Source organism: Setaria viridis, chromosome 2 (genome assembly GCF_005286985.2).
Source record: "Setaria viridis chromosome 2, Setaria_viridis_v4.0, whole genome shotgun sequence".
In the NCBI taxonomy this organism is placed as follows: Eukaryota; Viridiplantae; Streptophyta; class Magnoliopsida; order Poales; family Poaceae; genus Setaria; species Setaria viridis.
The window spans coordinates 34,273,018-34,296,945 of record NC_048264.2 but is presented as its reverse complement, the minus strand read 5'-3'; the positions used below and the strand labels follow the sequence as shown (position 1 = coordinate 34,296,945).

General features: G+C 48.3%; 2 protein-coding genes across 6 annotated transcripts; both read right to left on the bottom strand.

The window, feature by feature from the left end:
- Positions 1-6,136: 6,136 nt before the first annotated feature.
- LOC117846557 (transcription factor bHLH130) lies at positions 6,137-8,768 on the bottom strand. Of its 3 annotated transcripts, XM_034727766.2 has the most exons (5): positions 7,853-8,758; positions 7,216-7,706; positions 7,027-7,092; positions 6,816-6,884; positions 6,259-6,524 (listed from the first exon to the last, which is right to left on the bottom strand). In XM_034727766.2, exons 1-5 carry the CDS (start codon positions 8,346-8,348, stop codon positions 6,453-6,455), a joined length of 1,194 nt encoding a protein of 397 aa, XP_034583657.1. In that variant the 5' UTR covers positions 8,349-8,758; the 3' UTR covers positions 6,259-6,452. The 3 variants fall into 3 exon arrangements, with proteins under 3 accessions (XP_034583656.1, XP_034583657.1, XP_034583658.1); XM_034727765.2 differs by having other exon boundaries at positions 6,137-6,524; positions 6,816-7,092; positions 7,853-8,756; XM_034727767.2 differs by lacking the exon at positions 6,259-6,524 and having other exon boundaries at positions 6,814-6,944; positions 7,853-8,768.
- A 7,015-nt stretch (positions 8,769-15,783) lies between these two features.
- On the bottom strand, positions 15,784-19,041 carry LOC117842037 (OVARIAN TUMOR DOMAIN-containing deubiquitinating enzyme 4). 3 transcript variants are annotated; one of them, XM_034722374.2, is made up of 7 exons: positions 18,709-19,038; positions 17,332-17,843; positions 17,102-17,223; positions 16,940-16,980; positions 16,751-16,849; positions 16,299-16,494; positions 15,784-16,110 (listed from the first exon to the last, which is right to left on the bottom strand). In XM_034722374.2, exons 2-6 carry the CDS (start codon positions 17,816-17,818, stop codon positions 16,323-16,325), a joined length of 921 nt encoding a protein of 306 aa, XP_034578265.1. In that variant the 5' UTR covers positions 17,819-17,843; positions 18,709-19,038; the 3' UTR covers positions 15,784-16,110; positions 16,299-16,322. The 3 variants fall into 3 exon arrangements, with proteins under 3 accessions (XP_034578265.1, XP_034578264.1, XP_034578266.1); XM_034722373.2 differs by having other exon boundaries at positions 15,784-16,175; positions 18,709-19,037; XM_034722375.2 differs by lacking the exon at positions 15,784-16,110 and having other exon boundaries at positions 16,305-16,494; positions 16,788-16,849; positions 18,709-19,041.
- Between the last annotated feature and the right edge of the window lie 4,887 nt (positions 19,042-23,928).

The window sequence follows — 23,928 nt, the reverse complement described above, 5'->3', positions numbered from 1 at the left end:
ATTAGTTCTTACGAGACACGCTAGAAAGAAATACAAATCTTAGAAATTCTCACAAAAATCAGAAACATCAAACATCAATCCTGTAAACTCTAATAATCATAGTCAATGGTCTATTATATTTCTAAAAACTTACCCACCACCCCACCACTGTCGTTATGAAAATATTCTAAAAGAAAAACCCTAAACCTATATCTAAATTACCAAGCTCTGCCATTATAAAAAGTAATCTAAAGTAACACCATAATCTTCATCCAATTTACTCATACATACGATTATAAAACATAACTTAAAATATTATTTTAAATTTGTATCTAAGTTACTCACGTATGTCGTTATTAAAAATAATCTAAAGTAAATACCTAAATCTTGATCTAATTATTTTCACGTGCATCATACTGGAATGTCTAGAGATAACTAATATATGATTTTAAATTACTTATGTATGTTATTGTTAATATAGAAATATTAAGTTAAGGTATATAGGCATGATGAGTGTCACCATGTAGAACGTTTACCCATGTATGTGAGTAAGTGATAAAAAATAATGATTTTTATGCTAAACATAATGTATGGAGGTGCGATACAAAATGAAAAAGTGTGAACGTGGATGAAAAGGTGTATAGAGTAATTATTAATTAAAAAAATCACAAATGGACAAAGATAAGTATAGATCTATGAGTATTTTGTTGAAGTATCGAAAAAATTAGAGCATAGTAGGTAAACAATTTTGATTATTAGGTAGGAGTTTAATCTCTCAATGATTTTCAAATACAATGGCTTTTAAAGATATTGGCCCGTGCTCCCGCACGGGTTGATGGAAGTACCTCTAAATCAAATATTCTTCAAGTGTCGCTATGTATTGTCAGAAAAATCAATATTTTCTGATTGTCAGGCAATTTTTTAAAAGTCCTCATCTGGGTGAATATCCGCGACCAGCGGGTCGTGGGGAGAACACGCTGAGAGTTGGCCTTCACTTAGAGAAGGGTAAGGTGAAATTATCTCTGAATGATACGTGAAAGTCAAACTACTCGAATGGTGCCATGGTGGGTGCCTGGGTGGTAGTGATCTAGTGGATCCCTGAATCAGCTTGTGCTGGACTCTGCATCTTTTGCCTTCTTGTACCCTTACCTGGTGCTCTTCCAGGTCCCCCAAATTCATTTCTTCCATCAACAGCTCTGGTTGCTGCTGCCTGTCCCTGTTACAGTTGAGTATAGTACTCTGCTCTTTCATGTCTTACTTGCAAAGATCGGTGCCATTCCGAAAGATAGCCTCGCCTCTGTCACGACGTAGGTGCGAGTGCGGTGTGTCGTGGCATCAAAGGTGGCTTCTTTTCTTCAGATTTCATCTCCTAGCGGCCTGGAACCTCGACCTTTTCACATGCAGAAATTCTGCAGCAGAATCCCCCATGGTGGAGGACTGGAGAGTGGAGGCATTATTGGTGGTATTGCAGGCACCGCATCGCGCTCGTGCTACCCGCATCACCGCCGCATCGTCCCTTTCCCTGATCAGGGCGGGCAAGCCTGACTGCCTGAGTCACCTTCCTGTTACCGGCTCTCGTGCTACTGCTGTTTAAGCTGTACACTGCATGCGCCTTGGTCTTGGAAGGTTGGTGGCGCCGTGGCCGTGGCAACTTTGCTGCCCGAAGTGCTGCAGAGATGTGAGACGAGTACTTTTTTCTGGCGTCCACTGCGGCGGTTGCAGTGGTTTTCTGGGTCATCTCTGCCCACTAGTGGCACGCCTGTGATCTCTTACCACGTCGTGCATTTCAACTCAGCCAAAGCTAGCACTATTCGTCTGCACCCGACCAAACCTATTCAACTGCTTGCCACACTTTCGTCAGGCTGGTGGCGGTAGGCAAGGTGAGATTCTTGTGCAGTTGTGCAAGTCCTTGTACACGGCAAAAGAGCAGCAAGGTCGTTGCGTACAGCACAATCTTGTAGTGATACGTTCATACGAAGAATCAGCCTCACAGTCTGACAAGCAAGCCGTTCGAGGGTAGGTCATCAGCTCGAGCTCGATGCTGTATTATTTCTCACCTTAGGAGACGCCCTCGCAAGATGCTTGCAAGTTGGACCCTCGATACGGTCCCTAATACTGACACCGGTCACCGGGTCTCCCCGGTACGGCGTGGCTTCCAGCTAGCGAACGCTCAGTCCCGGGATCAGGTGGAGCCACCGGGCTCCGGCGCATCCGTAGCACGCCGTACCGAGCCCCAGAGCCGGTAGTCGCGGCTGGAAACCGGACCGGACCACCGGGGCGAAGCAAAAGCGGCGGCCCGAGCGCATCGATCGCATTTGGACGGGCACGCACTTCGGTCACGCGTACGACGACGACCCTCTCGCGCGCTCGTCTGCCGCGCGGTGGAAGCTCATGCCCGCCCGGCACCCCTTGCAGGCCTGCACTGCACGGCCGCGCGCTGTCGTGCCGTCGTGGTCCTGGAAGCAGGGGAACGCTGGGAACGGCAATGATTCGGAGCACTCCGCCGCGGCCCGCGGCATTGCGCACGAGGCTGGCGGCGTCCGCCCTCCACTCCCGAGTCCGATTACCCCACCGGCCACCGCGCGCACCTGCACGGCACACCGCATCTGTGGCTCCATCGTTCTGACGTGACGTGATATCAGCTCTGACCTCTGCGTCTCTCTCTCGCGCGCGCGCTCGCGCGCGGCGCGCCTGCATGGATGATTCTTCTGTCCGTCTCCTCACCACTCTTTCTCTATATAGGGCGAACCTAATTCGCTAGTAGAGCCAGGCGGTGCAGAAAAGAGGGCGATCGACGGCTGATGTCGGCTGTCGCTGCACGAGCACGGGCGCACGGCCAACGGAAACCAACAGCATGACTCTGTTGCATTGCATGTAGCAACTAAAGCTAGCGAGACAAGTTGCAGGTTCCTACTGATCGCTTCACGGGCTTCATGCTGACATTGCTAGGTCCGAGATCATCTGAGGTAGCTACTCTGCCTGTAGTAAGCTGCACGGGGTTTTGGCCGTTCTGCTGACTCCTGTCATCCTGTGCGTGTTAACTTGCCTGGAAATTCAGTTCCACACGGGGGGAGAGACACGCCATCATTCGCTTACAAGATAGCGTCGATCTAAGCTTCAGATGCCTGCTGACCACACATGTAACGATGCTGATGAACAGTTGATACTTGATGGAGCACAGTTCGACAGGAACGAAGCACAAAATGAGCGAAAAGAAAAGCTTCTATCATGGTGTCTTTCGGTGTCCACGGCCCGTGACCTTTTGCCCTTCCCTTTGCACTTTGCTTTGCGTGATGATTACCAAAAGAAGTTACAGTTAAAGAAGCCGCGCATCCAGATCCCGTCCCAACATCGATCGAAAGACTCCTGTTTTAGAGGAAAGGAGAAGGGAAACCGTTAGAGCATTGCCGGCGATACGGCCTAATTGGAGAAGAGGGTCCTTGGTTGATATTTTGAACCTGCTGTGGCTTCTTCAAAAGTTAAAAGCTAATAAAAAAAGTTGGCTTTCACTTAAAACCATAGTCAAAAGCAGCTTTCTTCTAATGTATTTTTGACAGCAGCTTAGATCTTACTTCCACCGGCTGCTACTTCTAACTTTTCAAAAAAATTACCCACGTTGCTACTCATAAGTCATGTACCCCTTCGTTTCTTTTCTTCCCCGTCAACTCTCACTCGCTCGTTTCTCTCTCGTGGCGGCTCCCGCTGCCTCTCCAGCGGCTCTCGCTTCCCACTCCGGTGGCGCCCGCCCCCCACTCTAGCGCCCCTCTCCGCCTCCGTCCACTCTCCTCCTCCCAGGTCGGCATCCACTCTCCTTCTCCTAGGCCGGCAGTGATGCAACTCCTCCGCCCTTTTCCTCCTCCTCTGTCATGTACCGGCACCCGCGGAGGAGAGGACGAGGAGGAGGGGGAGGGGGAGGATACCGGCGCTGGTCGCCGCCGCAGGCACCACTTCGCCGTCAAGGTCTGCGGCGCCCGCTTCAAGGCCACCTTGCCGTGCGCCTCCCGGGCTCCGGTGGCGGTGCAGCTCCTGGCCGGCCGCCCCTCTCCAGCGACAACCCCGGAGCTCAGGTGGTGAGGTAACTTCGGGTGGCGGCGATTTGGTTTTGGTTGCCGGAGCCGACGGAATTTGGCCAGCGGAGGAGCTCTAGGCGTGGGGCAATGGCGGCGGGGAAAACTCAAATCCTCGACAGGAAAGTGCTTAGTAGTGCCTCGGGTGGCGTCGAGGTAGTGGATGGTGAGGTGAAGGGGGTGTGGGCGTGGGTGTGGGCGATTTGATGATGGTGGAGTACGACCGGAGTATTTGTCCGGTGAGCGGAGCTTGCTCAGCTCGAGCAGGCCAAGCGGAGGAGCTGCGGCCAGGCAGCTGCCACAACGATGGATGGGCAGCGGCGCGGCAAAGCAGCAGCAGCAGTGGATATGTTGCAAGAGCGGCGGAGCAGCAGTGGATGCCTGGACAGGCAACTTTTTTCATAGCTCACAGCCCACAACAACTTTTTCACAGCCCAGAGTCCAACCAAACACACAGAATCTACCGTGTGGGTGTGGGCTCGTTTGGCTGTGTGCGAGGTCACTGTCGCTCCTTCTGCTGGCGGTGATGCTAGAGGCTGGAGCAGAGCAGGACTGACCCCGATGGTTCTGCACTGACTAGCCGGCCGAACTCGATGCTAGCTGACTTTGGAGTTTGGAGCTTGGACGACGCGCGCGCACGAACGGCTGATGCGGGATGCGGCCGGGTTGGGTTGGGTTGCCCCTTGGGCGAGACGAAAAAGGGCGGCCTGTCGGTCGACGGTCGGTGCCGCCGTGCCGGCGAGCTGCAGCGCAAACGCGGCGAAGGCCCGTCGTCGGTCTGCGGCAGCGTCTTTTAATTTCTGACGATCGACGTGATCCCACCCCTGACCTATCTACCGATCTCCTCTGTTGTTTCCTCTTATTCCTTGCAGTACATGTGTATAGAGCTGTACAAGCGCGGAACGGACACACCGATCAGCCATGTTCATGTTCAGCACAGTGTGGATCAATTTAAGCTTTGCGACCTCTATAGCTGCTGACAACCATCCATGCGTACGCCGCCCTCCTGAATCAAATTAAGCACTGTGGACAGCGCGCTGTTGTGTGCCATACATGGACGTGTACAAGAAAGCGACTAGTGCCGTGCCGTGGAGTATCTGTCATGGTGTCTTTTGGTGTTCACGGTCGACACAGCCCCTTCCAAAAGTGAACCATCCTTTCGAAAAGCGCCCATACAAAATCTAAATAAAGAAAGCGAGCCCTTCCGCAAGCTCTAATGCCATACTTAGCTTTGCTTTGCACGATGATGAATTGATGATTAGCAAAGAAAGCTAGTAATCCAAAAGGCCGCGCATCCAGACCCCAAACTCGAAAGGGACGAGTCATAAAAGAGAAACTAGAAAAAAAAATCAAGAAAAGGAGATGAGGCGAGTCTCCGGTCAGCGGGAAGAAACCGTTACGGCACGGCCACGATCGACGACGACAGCAGGGACGAACGGAAGCCACGAGAAGGCCGAGGCCGCCGCCGTTTTCCTACGACTTTCATCCATACTTCCGCCGCCGTTGTCAGAGAGGTCCTGTGGCCGCCGGGGGTCGGCGACGTGGAAACAGGCTGGAGCCGCCACGCAAAGCGCCCGTGGTTTTTCCCCGGGTGCAGACGGATGGGCAGGCGGTTTACGGTTACTGCAGCAAGAGGCGCGACGGGGACAAGCTAGCTAGTGACAGCAGAGACGGGGCAGATCGTACGAGTCAGCTGCATATTGTAACACTGAACCTGTCCTGCAGGTCCATTCGACTCGGGAAAACTCGGAACAGCCCCCCCTTTTTTTTTCTACTTGTCCCGAAAATTGTAAAACAAAAAAGAGTTACGAACAACTTGGCCACATCGAAAGGAACAGGAGATGTTTCTGGTCCCTTGGAAATTCAATTTTGGCCGCGAGAGAGAGAGACTGAGGACGTTGGTCAGCACTCGAGTAGGTTGCTGTTAAATAACGCCGCAGGCAGGCGTTGCCATAACGGGAAATGCATTGGACGACACTCGCTGCCAGGCGGGCAGGCGGGCGGACGCTTGCATAGTTGCACTCATGCGCTGCATCTTGGTTGGGTGCATGCATCATGTACGTGCAGCGTAATAACAGAGACAAACGAAGAAGACGAGACAAGTGCCTGTACATTTCCCATTTCACCACCTTTATAGCAAGAACCAACTAACTGATGGGCCTGCAGCTACTATCTCTAACATGTGGGGGCCCTGCCTGTTAATGACCTTGCATGTACACACTAATCTCACTTCCCTTGTCAATTTTTTACGGCTTCACCTCTTCATACATGCTGACAAGTACAGTCTACACCTGTAGGACCGAAAGGAAGAGGATGAGCGAGCTGCCGGTGCAGAGGCTTCTCCTCCGGCCAGGCCTTTGCGGCCGCTGCATCCCACACTGAATCCTGAAAGGCCGGTGTCTCTTTTCAGCTGGCGAACTGGTTCTGCAGCAGCTTGCCGGCGGAGCAGGTGCAGCTGATGCGGCCGTCGTTCAGCACCTGAAATGAACGAGAGATCACCATGAGCAAATCGAAATTTGAGCTTAATTAAGCTAACTAAGAATGTCCATGCCGATAGGAACACGGCTTCGATTGATCGTGATTCATCTAGGAGACTAGGAGTACGCATGTAGTTGGATAAGCCTTATCTAAGTTACCCCTGCCGTCGACCAGAGGGCAAATCTGCTTGATTGAAGCACCCTGATGGCTCAGGGCGACCCAGTGATCCAAGCGTGCATTCAAGTTACTATCAACAATCTTGGTTTGACAAGAACGGTTTCTGGCATATACCTTGACCTGCTTCTGAAGATCCTTGATGTAGTCCACGGCCAGATCCAACATGTCGGCAGTGTTGGTTTGCTGCATTCATCATGAACAAAGAACCAAATGCATAATAACTGGTCGTCAATTCATCTAGCACTGTTGTTTGTAGGCAAAAAGTCACGTTCACTATTCCATCGATCTTTCTTGGGGTTTGGGACTTTGGGTTCGGTTTGGTTACCTTTTCCATGTTGGGCACGAGCTCCTGCAGCTTCCGTATCCGCTCGCTGATCTTCGTCCTCCTCACCTGACAACGACAACGACATGAATCTCTTTCCAAGCTTTTCTTTGTTTTTTGGGAAAACCAAGCGAGAACTCAAAGAGTTGCGGAGCCAGCTGGAATGCAGCTGGGCTGCCGCAGGGCACGCACCCTCTCGGCGATGCTGCGGGGGTGGGTGGCGCACCCGCGCTTGGCGCGGATCTTGCAGGGGACGGCGTCCTGGAACTGCAGGAACTTCTCGATCGCCGCCATCTCCGCCGACGCCGGCTTCCCGGTGCCGTTGCTGCCGCCGGGCACGCTGAGCTGCGGCGCCAGCGGCTGCCGCTGCCCGTTCTGCGGCGCGGGGCCGCCGGAGTCGCGGGGGCGCTTGGCGCCGGACGACGTCGGCGACGACTCGTCCGGCCAGGCGCCCATCGGGTACCCGCCTGGGATGCCGCTGTAGCTGCGCGGCGCGCCGTTGCTGCCGGCAGCCTCGGGGCTGCTGCCGCCGTCGAGCTCCTCGCTGCCCACCTCGGAGATCTGCGACATCACCGACCCCTGCCGGGACGAGAAGCTCAGCTGCCCCTTGAGCCGCGCGTCGCTGACGCCGTTCCTGAACCCGCCGGCGCCGGCCATGCCCGCCCGGAGCATGTTCCCGTACCCTGCGCGCCGCGGCGGCGCATTGATTGCTCACGATCAGTTCCGGAAACGGAAAGCTAGGCGCCTAGCTCATGATTGGAATGCTACTACTTCTGGAGAGACCAAGAAAATGTACGGGAAGAAGCAGAACTGCAGAAGCACCAATTACCGTTGTCCATGTTGAGATGGTTCAGGAAGCCGGCGGGGGAGCTGCTCTGGCGGAGCAGGCTGTTGCCGGCGCCCACGGTGGCGCCGGGCTCCGTGCAGCCGGAGCTGACGCTGCGATAGAGCCCCTCCATAGCGGCCATCTGCTGCTGCGACTGGTACATGAGCTGCTGCTGCTGCTGGGAGGCGGCCATGGACGCGGCGTCCTCCATGAAGTGGGCGGCCGCGACGGGGCGGGGAGGCTTGCAGTCCGGGATCTCGGGGTGGTGCCCGGCAAGAAAGCGGGCGAGGACGCTGTCCGCGGCCGCGTGGTCCGGGCCGTGCCCTGCCGCGCCGGGGAACTCCTGATCCCCGCACATCACCTCGCCGAGCAGCGTGCTCGGCGCCGACCTGTACCGCAGCAGGCCCGGGGAGCTCATCTGCGGCGGTGGCGGCGTCCTGGTCGGCTGCGGCTGGGCTGCTGGCAGGTTGAGGTCCTTGGGCACCGGCGAGCCGTACATCACCCACCCCGCCTCCCCAATTGCAATTAATCCCACCTCCTTCGCCTCTGTCTCTCCACCAGTACAATCCGCGTAACTCGGAGGAGCACGACGCAATCGTACTCACTGCGGCGGAGGGTGAATGGTGAAACCGATCGGGCGGGAGAAGGAAGAAGGGGGGAAGGGAAGCAGGGATCGGGGCGCGCGTCGTGGACGGTGTAGATAAGAGGAGTTAGCTAGCCGAGCTGAGCTGTTTGACTGGGGAGGCGTGTGGGTGTAGCAGTTTAACATGTGGGACTGTGGGAGTGAGAGCTCGGCGCTATTTATAACGGCGGGGAAGTTACCGGAAGAAAGCGAGGCGCGCCCTCGTGGCCGGGGCACTCGTCGTCGTCGACGCGGCCATGCGGGGAGGGGTACCTTTTGCGACGCTGCCATGGCCACCGCCGCGCACTGCTCTTTATTAATTTCTCTCTCAGTGCTCCTTTCCCTCAGCTGCGAGGGCTTATTAATTTCAGTGCTTACTGCGGATCTGTCTGTCTAAACTTCCATCTGCAGATAAGCTAAGCAGTCGTGGCGATAATGGAAATCTTTTCGGTTTGAGATTTCTTTTTCTCGCTGGGGCCACCGAAACGACTATATTTCATCAAAATGTAGTGAAGATGCTTTCGGGGAGTAATTTAACCAAATTTTGGACCTTTTGTTGAAATTCTTCTTTGAGTTTTTTTCCCTTTTTTTTGGCAAAAACAATTCTGTAGTGGGGAAGAGGTATTGAGGTCCAACGCTACCCCAAGGCCCAAGCGGACATCCTGCGGCCCAGCCCGCTCCACACGACGACGTGGACCCTCCGCGGCCACAAGGCGCCGTGGGCCCCACGGAGACTATTAGAAAAAGAAATTGAAAAGAAGAAAAAAAATCTCTGTTCACGAGGGCACGCACATGCGTGCGAGCGAGGGCGCGCGATCTGCCCTCGTGGAGCATCCGGGCGCAGCCTATCAGGTCCCTCTGTTGACTGACACCTGAAAAAAGATATGCTGCTGCTAAAATGTTTTTTATGTGATGCGTAATGTTAAACTATATTGAAGTCATTGGCGCAGTGATAAGCTGTCCACCCGGTGTTTAATAACTGGGTTTGAGTTGCCAATGTTGATAAGACAGAGTTGCTGGGAAGTTTGAGCAGACGAACTTGACCAATGCGAGCAGGTAACGCGGCGGCTGAAAGATAGGGCAACCGAAGATCGTGCAACGCTGCAGAGAGGCCATCTGCACATCTCGAGTTGTTTATTTACTGCTGTTTACGCGAGCACGCGACAGATCGGTTAACTGGATCCATTTAGTACTTGAAAATTTTATAGATTATTTTGACTTTTCTAAATTTATAAATTTTGGTATGCACCTAGGTATATATTACGTCTAGATGTATAATAAAAGATACGTACCTAGAAAATCCAAAACGACCTATAATTTGGGACTGATGGAGTAATTTTTTCTGCTATCAGTGAGGCAATGATCACATCAGAATTCACAAAAGCCTGATAGTTGTTTCCACATAGTTTTGTGTTTTTCGATAAGTAGTTATATCATCCATAAAAAAAACGCTCAAGATCAGGAAATTCAAAATTCGCGAATTTTTTGCTTAACTTTTGAACCATGCAGCTCACTCTTTTAGTTATATTTTATAAGATTTTATTTGGAAAAAAACAAAATCATATCTACATATTCGCTTTGGAAAATACTTTGATTTTCATATTACTGGGGTTTATGAATATGTTAATAAAAATGTCGCTCTAAAGTACACACAAAGAGATTCATTCATCGAACTACACGTCAATTACTATTTGTGATCGAAAGGAGTGCTGGTTCTGGTTGGATCATGGCTAAACCACTTTATCATAATGACAAGCAGAATCAAGTAATCAACCGGAAGTCAAGAACCAGTCTGCCACCCGTACTGTCATCATCTTCCTCGATGCTATAGCACAGATCAAGCCCTTGCAGTTTGATTCCATTAGAAGCAAGGAATCAGATGAAAGCCCCATCATTTTCGTGGGGCACATGTGACCCTGTGAACCCGATGGCTCCACATCCACGCCGGATCCTCTCCTCCAATGTCTGATGCTTTTTTTTTTAAGTAAAATGCCTGATGCTTCCCCGACATCATTTTGTGCTAAGCTTGCGCTTCACTGTTCCATCACCGATCCTTTATCCATGGCAGCAGTGAGGCACGAAAAGGCCAGCCAGGAAGAGGAAGCAGAAAAGCTGGTGTGGTGTGGTGTGGTGTGATCACCTTTTGGTGCTGATCCAGCAAGAGACAAGAGAACAAGGGCATGCAAATCTTTGGAGTTAAGGGCATAAAGTTCTATAAACAGTGTGGGAATAGAAGGTGATACGGTTGGGTTTGACAACGGCTGGCTGGTATAGCGGCGGCCACAGGTTCCATCAACAGTTTGACCTTGCAATTTGGGTGTGAGAAAAGAATAGGATATTTGTGCCTATTTTTTTCTCTCTTTCGAAGTAGGTTATTCACGTTGTTATTAGTTTCGGTAATAACAAATGAACTGTTTTTTCCTCCTCAAAGAGGAAGAGAAGGGGATTGTATTAAAGATGAATCATAGCACGGGCGGAGCTAGGCCTAACCCATCGGTGTCAGCTACCGATGGTTTTCTTGAAAACCAGCAGCAAATCACTGTTATATATGACTCATGCATGGGCTGACATCGGTCTTTAAAGGAACTGACACCGGTGACTTCATTTGCTGGCGCTTCCCATTTTGTTCTCATATTTGGCCAACTCCACTACCCTTCACATTGCTAAGGTGAAAACCATATTCGAAGTCCCTCTGGACCGTATCTAGCTAACTCCATGATGGAGCATTGACATTTGCCCCGCTGGTTGAACATCAACCTCCTAAAAAATATCCAATTTAGATAATTTTGTAACACAATGTGCAATTGACCTAGAACCAAAGCTCCAAATGGAGATGACCCTCCATTGACAAACAGAAGGAGCGCATCAACCTCCGAAAGACCTGGGAGTTTAGTGAATCTCACTGCAGATTATCATATCCATCATCACCTCTGTTGCACACCGACTTGGGAAGCTATGGCATGACAAAACTCCATGGGCAAACAAAACCCATGGGGAGGTCATGGCGAATTTGAGGATCCAGCATCAATTGGAATGCTGAAGGAGAAGATTAGGAGCAACAGCCGGTCATCTTCATCATACTGGACATTTGAGGGAATGGTTCCCCACTAGCTCCTTCGTGCGGTGGTGGGGATCAATTTTGCTCTGTGTATTTTAAAGGTTAGGAACATATTAATTGATATACATAACTATATGTTACTAAAAAGGAATTTCAAATTTTCATCACTCGGTCTAATTAATTTCTTATAAATTTATATTTATAGTGATTTCTTTAGTGCAATGAGACCACTAAGTTATTGTCTTATTACATGATTTAGGTACATATGTATCGGTAGTAGCATAGAACATGTGATGGATCTTTTCTCGATAATATGCACATCAAGAATCGTGTGCCACGGGTTAAAGTGACGACTAATGAACCATATCCGGGGATGCTATTCCTCGAGAATCCAACGCCGTAAAATCAAGGGCCCCCATCCCTCACTGAGTGTTGTGTGCATAAGATGTCATAGTTATCGTGATAAGGATTTCTCGATGGCATAACAGCATAAGGTATCTTTGATCAAGGTTCAAGGAGAACGGCCACGCGATGCATGCGCGTATGGATACGAAGGTCGCAATGAATTGAAGAAATTCGCCAAGTATAATGCCATCGACAGATTAATACCAATGGGTTGCAAAGCGTGTGGAAAAAGATTCCACTTGAACCAAGCAGCCAGAACTTCTTGTTGCACCATGTTGCATATCATCGTGAATTGTTCAATGTATCTATATGGCTTGTCATCCTCCAATCCTTTGAAAGCGCAACGAACTTGATGATTCCATAATTCAATTCATAGAGGGTTGTAGCAAGCTTCAAATCTGATTTTTGCATCTCAAAGGCATTGTTAATTCCCTTAGCGACATTTCTTCATTGTCCAATGGTGTGACAAATAGATCCATCTAGGCACCGAAAAGAAAAATAAAAACAAAAAAATCTACACAAAATTTAAGTACTAGTGGGTTAGTAAAATCAATACAAAGATCAAACACAGCAAACTGAGTTGTTCCCCGCAACGGCACTAGAAAAGCTCTTGTTGATGGCAGTTAGCGCCCCAATTCGTAAACCGCAAGCGCACGGATCAGTTGTAGCTTTTCCCTTAGAGTATTCCCCCAAAGTTTATCAATATGTGGAACAAGTGGATTGCTGGTTCTCACTTTATACCAATCTTGCTAATGAAACTGAGTGTATGTATTGTGTGGAGAGACAAACTAAACTAATAACAGTGATTCAGATAATATAGCAAAGGTTAACACAAGATAGGAGATAGAGATAGATATAAGCGTTCCCTTCCTAGGATCTAGGTTCACAAGAATATGCATCTACTACAAAGATGAGTCCTGCCCTCACTAGCTATCACAACGGTTACGTGCTCGCTCGGCCTTTTCCCCACCGCATACTGTCACTACGCAGGGATAATCAACCACCTCGCTCACACACACTATATCGAAGCATCCGTAGAGTTAAGCTAATCACCACGATTACAAGAAACTCTACTAAGAACATATGTTGTACATGATAGAGATCTCACATATGTAAACGAAGCATTACAACGACACAGACTATGATGCATTAATGAGCATAAAGAATATGTAGCAGTTAAGAACAGAGACTTTACCCCATGATCTTACACATGTTGATGAAAAAGGGGGTATGGAGCACCTGGAGAACACCCTAACCGAAGATGAAGATGAGGGGAGGCACGATCAGCCTGAGCCACCCTAGGCCGATCGGCCTAGGGGTTTCCTCCCTCCACTGGAAGTCCCCTTCGATGACGAAGCTCCTAATCAGATCTAATCCCTATTTTTTTCTCTTGTGGCGGCGGCGGCTAGGTCTAAACTCATCGGGATTCTCCTCCTTGTTGGATGTCTTGGGTATTTATAGTAGGCGGCGCCGGTTGGGTGCCTAGGAAGCTAAGTTTCTGAAAAATAACTCTAGGAACGTCGTGGACTTCCTCCCAGTGAAAGGGCACAATGATCGGCGCTAGAAACGAGCCATGCCGATTGACATGAACCCATCTAGGCCGATCGGCACACCCTCTATTGGCCTCCAATTCCTGAGCATTTCATATGAAAGTTGTAGATCTCATCGAGCCATGCAATTTTAGCAATAAATTCGCCCCAATCGGAATTCGGATAAGGAAGATATGACCCGTGCAAGTTTCAGCTCCTCCTGCGGGCTAGCAGTTGAATGTTTGTGTTTGAGTCTTCCAATATCCAAAATCCGGACACAATTCCAACTTTAGAGAAACCCTTCAATTATGTCGTCTTTCTTGTGATTTTACAATATGGTCCAAAACACAACACATATGCGAATATGTGGTTATTTCAGGTGCCAACGTAGCGGGTTAATATAAGAATATGTCTGAAAACACTAGTTAAATGGTACTAAAAGTGTGTACTCGCCCTCAAAATCTGCTCCGTAAAAAGAAATGCTTGTCTTCGAAAAGCAATAGAGAAAAAGATGATACTTGTCTTTTTTTACTTATATAATAAGCTAATTTCTTAGTTATAATGTATTTTCTTATCATTTTATACGTTTTAAAATATATATGACGTTCGGGTTAGCTAATTAGCGACGCTCTCTGTAAGCACTTGTATCATCATTCAACTCGTTCCTGGAGCATGGCTATCTTAGGCTGCCTCTCTGCATTTGTTCCCAAACCCCATCATTGTCACTGACTGGACTGCTATACCCATGCTTTACCAGCAAAACAAAACAGATCAATTAGACGAACGCACATAGAGTTCATGCGAAAATCGACGCGCTCCCTAGTCCGGCCGGACTCCCGAAACACGGCCAAATAAACAGACATTCCTGTTCGATCAGGAACGAATTGAACGCACGGTAGCGGACGGCAAGGTCTTGAATGCACGAGGTGGTGTGCCCATTCGGCCACTCTGCTGACCACCGTACCCGCACAGATGCGGCGCACGACGACGAGGTGGTGGCGCCCATGCTACCGTACAGGCGCGAGGAGTGGCAGCATGGGACACCGGCCGGGCGGGGCACGGCGAGATCAGATCGAGAGGCCCCCTGCTCCTGCCCGTGCCGGCAGCGGCATGTGAGCGCGTTACCAGAGTGTCGCCGGCAACCGGCAGGTGATGGGTTTAAAGAAACTCTCTGCTCGGACTCTGTCACCGGCGGCGCGGTGATGCATCTTCGCTGTGAGTTGGTGTCGATAGCGAGCGCGATCTCAACTGTCTTACGATGGGTTGCGGTGTGTTAAGTTTTCTGACCAGGGATTCAGGGATTGCGGCTCGCCGGGTTTTTCCCCCCCTCCCATCATTGTATTAAGAAGAACAATCAAGAACATTTGTTACAACATGGAGCATGAAGCTCACGCTATAGATGTCCGCCCGCGGCCTGTTAGCCTGGCACGGAGCCTCTTTTTTGCCCGAACCTAGTCCGACCCGGCACGAAGTTTTTCAGGCCCGTGCTGGCCCGACCCGTCATGATTTTAGGGTACCGACAACCTTATCCACACCAATACACCATCTCACCCACTATCCGCTCTTTGCCAGGCTCCCTGACATCCTCCCCTTCCGCTCAAATACCCCGTCCGCTCCCCTTCCTCCAACCTCCCCCTCCCCTCCAGCCTCCGACAGCCACCTCCCCGGCCTCGTTGCCCTCTACCCCCACCGCTCGCTGCCATGGCCTTCTCCTCCGTGGCGGCGTGGGCTGGCCGCAGGGAGCGGAGAGCAGCCGCAGCGGCGGCGCGGGGGGCCGTCGGCGGCAAGAGGCCTGGCAGCGGCGTGGGGGGTTGGCTGCGGGAAGCGGCGGCGGGGAGGGGGGACGACGGTGGCGGTGTAGGAGGAGACGACGGCTCAGCTGCAGCCTGTAGTGGCGCATAGCACAGGGAGCAGGCTGTGAGGGCCCGCCGTGCCTCGCAGGGGCCCGAAGCTGGCCGTGCTTTACGGGCCGGGCCAGCACGAAAAAGGTCTTACGGGCTGTGCTTGGGCCGCCAGTGCAGCCCGTGGGCTGGCCCGGCACGATGTGGCCATCGTGACGGGCCAGGCCCAGCACGAAAAATAATGGCCCTGCCGGATCCGAGCCGGGCGGCCTGAATGGACAACTATAGCTCACGCCAAGACATTAGACACAAGTATGCGCTAAGAAAAAAAAACATCCTTCTGCGAAGATGCGACGGTTTTGCCGGAACAGCCGGAAGATGCGACGGCGGAGCAGGGTTTCTTCACATTTCATAATTCCAAAATCAGCTCCACTTAACAAGAACGTCCAATCTTGTAAGTACTGACCTAAAATCTGGTCTGAAATAAAAAGTTACCTTTTGCGAACACGAAAAAGCTTCTCGTGTCGAACTATATATAGAAGTGTGAATGAACACAAGAGTTCGTACACGACACCATCAAGATAGTTGCCGGCAGTATTTTAACAAGAACTATGTATATCAGCTCTATGCGACTTTTGACTTCGATCCAATAAAGGCATCAACGGTAATCTCCTATTCTTCTGCTTCCGACCTTGCAACGATGATAACGGGCAGTGCGCGGGGCTCAACAGTTGGAATGTTTTAGGAAAGCGGGTGCAGATCTCCGTTCCTTTGCCAGCTCCAGGCCTGTGCCAAATTCTGGCCATCTGTTCTTCGCGACAAAAGTGCGGCAGTGTGAGCATCTCAACTGCCTCTACCAAGCTCAGTAAGTCTACACAAGCAATGGAAGAACCAGCAGGCAACACCTTCTATCGTCAGTGCAAATTCAAACTCTGATGAATTTTGGACATGTTTTAAAGGAAGAAAGGACCAACGTATCGGGCACAAAACTTACCATTTGAAAGCTGAGCTACAAATGTTACAGTCTTGACCTTGGACCACCCTTTCCTGGTATCTGCAGAGCTTCATAATGGCCGCAACCATGATAAAGAACTTGGATGGGAGCTTCTGTCCCGTACTCTTGGCCATATTCAGCTATTGCTATTAAACCACCTGCTTCTTTATCATGCATGTAAACCGTGATTGGCATCCTGCAAATAAATGCAGCACCATTGTTATGCCAAACGACCATATTAAAGAAGCACCTGCGATCAAAATGTCAAATATATTGCTTGAACTATAGTGGATCAGTTTTACCCAAGAACTGAATTATACTTGCAGGAGTTGAACATGATGCTAAAGAATCATTAGGACTGCAAAGTATGGCTGAAACTAACTTATCCCACAAACCTTTAGCTAAGTAGCAAATAGTAAGAAAATCTTCAAAAGACCATGGCTAACACTCACTGAAGAACATGCGAAGCCATGAACAACTCTGGCTCACCTCCCCACACATGTGGCTTCCTAATCTGAGAGACATATGTATCAAAGTCCCCTTCAACGAACCTGTAAAAAATGTCGAAATCAAGGATAAGCACAACACCATCTATTTAGATGGAAAACAAACTGCATGGTTATGAAATAAAGAAAAATAACCATTCAGTCTCTGCTCGTCTCTTGATAAACTCATCAGCAACCTAGCAGAAGAAAAGTTTACACACAGGATTCAGATGATGGGACCAATCAACAGAAAGCTTACAAGTTACAAACTTTCGCAATCAAATGCATGAACCTGGTAGCAGAATATTGTATGCATACCATTGTTCTCAACTCATCGGCTAGCTTTCTCTGAAGATCCTCACTAGGTATGGGTTTCCCTGATCTAATGCATGCACCATGGGCCACAGAACGGAACAGACATCTTCCATCCCCAGGAATGCCTGCGGGTCATGTGGTTCAACTATGAATGACTATTTGATATTCCACTTTGATCATTGGCACATTGTATTTTTTATTTTTAAAAGAAAGGAATCGTTTTGCACTCTCACCTGTTACAGAATAATCTGTGTAAACTTTTTTCCCATGAGATAAATTTGCTGATGATTCAGCAGGCTGGGTGCTATCAACCTCGTTATCCACAGGACCCTCAGCACTAGCCATCCCAGACACTGCAAAACCTTGTCCAGAGGCTATACCTCCTATTTTTCGTGGCATACTTCCCAAACGCCAACTTATAGTAGCAAACTTGTGATGGGATAGTATATCAGACTTTACATTTAGTATATGGCTTCTTGTTGGTTGTCTGCACTGCGACTGTCGCCCTAAACTGTCAAAACAAGCTGTAGTTTGCAGATGAGATGAATTTATGTTCTTCTTAACTGAACCTATCCTGGCATGATGCCTCAAGGCTTGTGAGCATGAAGTATTCCATAAATCCACTCTTTGAGTCAACCTTCCTGGTAACTGGCTAGACTCAGAATACATGTTCCACAAAGTACAGCATCGCCAGGAAATACTAAGTGTGTTGAGAAGCATTCCCTTCAGGTAGTACCAAGTGCAACTGAAAGAATGCATAAATGGGGAATCCATATTAATTATTAGTGGAACATGAGATCATTTCTACAGATACAATAAGACGCCGGGTCGAATAGAAATATAGATAACAAGGCAGGCGTGTGACATGCTTCAGGGACAATTGAAGAAGGTTAAAATTAAATTTCAGTGCAGCTTCAGTGACAATTATCAGTAGCGACAATTGAAGAAGGTTAAAAATAAAACTTCAGTGCAGCTTTAGATGACTTCGAGGAAACATATATGTATTGGCTAAGAAAACAAATAAATACACAAGATATAGCAAGCACCAAGGACTCGGCTGCCAATGACACCAAAATTTAGCAATTTACCACTTAATTTGGAAGAAACAACAAAATCGAAGCTCTCTATGTTACTATAATGAATTACTAGTTCTAACAAGTTCATGAAGACTTTGCTAAAAATAAGTGCAAACTCTTAACATTTTTCTTTCGCTCTTATGCTTACTTAGAGGATTCAATCCATGCTACCTTTTGAACTTCTCAGGAGTCAGAATGTGCTAAAACGAAAACAGTCTACCCAAATCCCAAACATATCAAGCAATACAGCAACTTCCTGACCCTTCAATCAAACTCGTAGACAATGGCCCAAACCAAGACTCGCCACAAAGGCACACCATCAGCTAACCAGCTAACTGAAAATGCCGTATAGATATCCTACTACACATAAACCCCTAAACCCTAAGGTTGAAATGGAAGCATCCAAACAGGAGATGAATCTATGCTTTAATTTAACCCTTAACAACGAGGAAACACAGACATTCCTTTCACGGAGCATAGGATTAAAGATATAGCGGAAATTAATCGCAACAGCTAGAGAGAATCGATTTATACCTTTGGTCTTCCGATTCACCAAATCGAACGGAGAAATTTAAGCTGCAAGGAGACCCGAAAGTGGAAGGTCTTTGGTGTTGGAGCTCCGGAGAAGAAGATGAGAGGATATTTGCAGATGTAAGCGGCTTCTGGTTCTCGCGCAGGAACTAGGAAACTCGTCGGGGCGCTGGTTCGCGCACCGCAGGCTTGGACTGCAGGGACGAGGGGAACTCCGGATTCGTTGGTTCCCTCACGAATGCACAAGGATGACGACGAGCCGATGAAGACGAGGAACTAGCGGAAACCGTTGCTTGGTCTAGGACGGGCTGGCAATTTTGCTGCTGTATTGGGCCCTCAGGCCTCCTAGTTAGAAGGTTGCCGCTTGATAGGCCTCATTGAGCCATGGTTTCCCTGGTTGTATTATTCCCCACCTAGAGTATCTCACATTTTCAGCCATGTAGCCATATGGGTATGTTTTGACTGTAGTTTTTCCTTAAAAAAATGGAGTAGGTTGGATAATGTGCATCTCCCTCCAGTAATACTTTTTGACAAATTTCAAGAGTAATTGCGAGAAAACTCAGATCTTATTGTGTCCTAGCATTGTATGTAACTCATATCTCATCTTGATGTTTGTAAACTGTTCTCGCATTACCCGCTTCGAACTAGTGGTGGGGAGTGTTATTTGGTATTTTCTGAAGTCACTTTTGCCAACAAATTTTACTTAAAGATAAAAGAGTTAACAAATGTAGTGTGACGTTTCTGGTCTATTAGTAGAATGATTGAATATACTGGTTAATAAATGAATATAGAGTAAATTACACCCATCATACAAAATAACTTGTATGGTTGTATCAGTTTGGTCTACCAAGTTGTAAAACATGCAAATGGATACACGAACATATCAAACTTGTGCGTGTACGGTCATATACACGCCACCAAGCGTATTTTACAATGTAAATTTGTTACAATAAGTCACAAATATTAATTTTAAGAAGATGGAGGGAAGAAATGTAAATTTGTTGAACATAGACTTCAGATGGATCAACCCTGAGAGATATCAGGGCTCTAAAAAGAATTCGGTGACATGTATCAACATGCATTGCACGATAAAGTGCTGGAACGTTGTATCCCTATAGCCTCCTGGAAAAACATTTTCTTAATTCAGTTACTGGTTCACGTGGAGTATCAAGGAATGAAATGTCATGACAGAGCACAAGCAGCGGATCCGCGACGTTGTCGGACGGGCTACACAGCATGTACAGCTCTGGTATGCGGTGGCAGGGATTCAGTTAACTGATGGAGTCGAGGACAAGGTCTCCTGGAGATGGGATATCTCAGGTAATTACTCTGCTAGATCAGCCTACAAAGCTTTCTTCCAAGGCGCCACCAAATTTGCAGCAGCGAATTGAAACCCATCGGACGAGCGTGGGCACCGCTCAAAGTCAAGTTTTTTATGGGCTGGCGATCAAGGACAGATTATGGACAGCGGAGAGGAGGCACCGCCGCGGATTGCAGGATCAAGCGGCTTGCGCGCTGTGCGAACAGGAGTTGGAGACCTCTGAACATCTTTTTGCAAAATGCTCTTATACCCAGCAGGTCTGGCACGATATCAGCGCAGCTCTGAACATTCAGAATCTAACGCCAACGTATGAGACATCGCTGATTGACTGGTGGCTCCACAAGGGAAACAGAATGAACGCAGCGAAAAGAAAAGGCCTGGACTCCGCCTTCATGCTCATTTCGTGGAAAATTTAGAAAGAACACAATGACTGGGTATTCAACAAATCACCGGAGAAGCCCCCTGGACGGTTGGTTCACGAAATTTTAGAAGAAGCTCATCTTTGGTGTGCTGCTGGCGCCAAATTCCTCGCCACCCTAGCTTGGCCGGCGTCAGTAGGATTGCTTGAACACCTGTAGCTCCTAAGCTGTTTCTATTTTTAGTTTGTGTTGTTCGTACTCAGGTGTAACTCAGCATTTTGTGACAAACCGTGTGCGTGTGCCCGGTTGGTCCGTATTGTAACGTTTCAAACATTTTTTCTCGTTCTTAATACAAAGATACGCAGCTCTCCTGCGTATTCTCGAGAAACACGACAGAGTATGCTGGCTGTTCCAACTTCCAATCAAGTTAAGCCTAACGTAGTCGGTCGTGATCGAAACCAACTAATCTACACAGTATACTAGTGCTATATATACAATATACATGTGTTATGTGTAACCTTGAGCAACGTAAAAGTGCAGAATTTAGTGAGAAATTATTAATTATGTGAATGGCCTTGCATAAAAATACGCTCCACGGAGTACATGTGACCGTACATGCACAAGTTTCAGAAGTTTATGTATCAATTTGCACGTTTTGTAACTTATTGGACCAAAACGATACATCCATCCAAGTTGTTGTACGGTAGATGTAATTTACTCATGAATATATATAGTATGGACGTGTCCTGCTTTAAAGAGCTTCAAATCGGATGAATTTTTGCAATATCTTTCTCTTGCAATACTGTTGGCTGTTAGCTAAATGGACGAGTCAAAGCTTCAGTCGATCCGAACAACCTGTCCACTTTCCTCCCATTCATGAACCTAAGAACAGCTTCGGTAAAACTGAATACCTAAAATTCCTTTAGGAGAGAGAAAAACTTAGGTACTTCAAAATTGCCTCTCCAATAGCATATCTAAACTGGTGACCTATAATTCTTTCAAGGACTAATCTGCGAATGATTTTTTTTCAGGGGCCAATCTATAAACTTGACTCATCTCCTCCCCTTCAGCGAGTGGTCGCCGGAGCTCGGGAAGGAGGGGATCAAGGGAGTGTGGGGCTGGAGCGGGTGGATGATGAATCGGCGACGGGCCCGTGTAGCGAGCTTCGCCTCCTCTCGAGCTCCAATCATGGCGGCCATGGAGGCGGGTCAACCACTCCAGCCATCCTCCTCTTCTCTCGAGCTCCACTCAAGATGGGAGGTTGTGCGGCGAAGGTTCCGGCGAGGTCGGTGTAACACCCGTGGCCGCCGGCGGACCGCCGTCGACGTGAGCAGAGACACGGTGGATATCGGTGGGGAGGGCAGAGGACCCTGATCCCCTTGAACGAGTGTTCTATTCTTTGTTTCAGAAGATGAACAACAGTTTTTGGATCGGGTACAGTATAAGCCCGACTCCTTCCGGTTACAGACACTGACCGACCGGTCCCACATGACAGCGTTACACAAAACGTAAACATCAGAACAAAAGCGTATTTTCTAACTCCCGTCTTCTGTCCGCCTTCGTCAGTTCATGACATCTCCCCCCCCTTCAGAGCTTGCTGGTCCTCCAGCAAGTTGCTTAGGAAAACGCTTCTGCACGACGTACCAGTCCTCCCATGTCGCCGCATCCGCCGGTAGATGAGTCCATTTGATGAGAGCTTGAGGGACTGCTTTGCCACCTTTCTTGACCAAGCGCCGCTGCAAGACTTGTTCAGGCACAACGTCTTTGCCATCAAGAGCTGCAACTTTAGGAAGATCAAAGAAAACTGGTGTGTAATAAGGTAAAAATGGTTTGAGTTGGGACACATGGAAGACCGGATGGATTTGTGAGTCCTCCGGTAAATCCAGTTGATAGGCTGCTCCTCCAATTCTGTCCAGAACCTGATAGGGCCCGAAATACTTGAAAGCCAGCTTGGGGTAAGGTCTGTTCACCAATGAGCTTTGTGCATAAGGTTGCAGTTTGAGGAGCACATGTTCACCTATTTGATATTCTTGTGGCCGTCTTTTACGATCAGCCTGAGTCTTCATTTTGTTTTGAGCTCGGTATAAGTGTTCCTTAAGAACAGAAGCTTGGGCCTGCAGTTCTTGAACCATCTCTGCCCCTGAAGAAGCTGTAGGTGGAGAGACTGTAGGAACAACTCCAATATTAGGCTCGTGTCCATAGAGGGCTTTGAAAGGAGAGCATCCCAAAGAAGTGTGGTAGGATGTGTTATACCAAAATTCAGCTTGAGACAACCATGTTTTCCACCGCTTGGTTTCCTCATGTACTGCACACCTCAGGTACATCTCCAAACACTGATTGACTCGTTCAGTCTGTCCATCAGTTTGCGGATGGTAGGCTGTGCTCATAAGTAAGTGAGTTCCTAATAACTGAAACAACTCCTTCCAAAAGACACTAGTGAATATCTTGTCTCTGTCAGAGACAATGGATTTAGGTACTCTATGGAGTTTGACCACATTATCAAAAACTGCTCTAGCAATGGTCTTGGCTGTGAAAGGATGTTTAAGTGGGATGAAATGGCTATATTTGGTAAATCTATCAACAATCACCAAGATGACATTGTACCCTTCTGACTTAGGTAAGCCTTCTATGAAATCCATGGAGATATCCTGCCATGCTCCTGCTGGAATTGGAAGAGGCTGTAGGAGACCAGAAGGTAAAGTATTAGAGTGCTTAGCTTGTTGACAAATGGAGCATTGCTTCACAAAATCCTCCACATCTTGCTTGAGACCTTTCCAATAGAAAAGCTTGTTGAGTCTGTGAAAAGTGGCTTGAATGCCTGAATGACCCCCAATAGCACTGGAATGTAAAGCATGTATAAGCTTTGTTCTGAGAGCGGAATTCTGGGCGACCCACAATTTCCCTTTGTATCTGATGAGACCTCTGTCTAGACTAAATCCTTGAGCATCATGATTAGTAATAGCAAGCTGTGCTAAGTATTGTTGAGCTGTCTGATCTGTGGTATAAGAGTTAAGCAATTCTTGTATCCAATCTGGTTGGGCAGATGAAACAGCCTGAATAGCAAATAAATGAGGTGTCCTTGATAAAGCATCCGCTGCCACATTTTCCTTGCCTTTCCTGTATTCCACTTTAAATTGCATTCCCATCAACCTAGCCATGGCTTTCTTTTGCATGTCAGAATGCAGATTTTGCTCAGTCAAGTATTGCAGACTTTTGTGATCAGTCCTGATGATGAACTCTTGGTTCTGCAGGTACTGCCTCCATTTTTCAACTACCATAATAAGGGCCAGAAACTCCTTTTCATAAATGGATAAATGTTTATGTTGGTTGGACAATGCTTTGCTTAGAAATGCTACCGGTTGGCCTTTTTGCATTAAGACAGCTCCAACACCTCCATTACAGGCATCAGTTTCCACAATAAAAGGTTGGTTGAAATCTGGTAAGGCTAGTACAGGTGTGCTGGACATGGCTTGTTTGAGAGCATCAAAAGCTTGCTGAGCTTGAGGATTCCAACTAAACTGATTCTTCCTTAAGAGGTTAGTT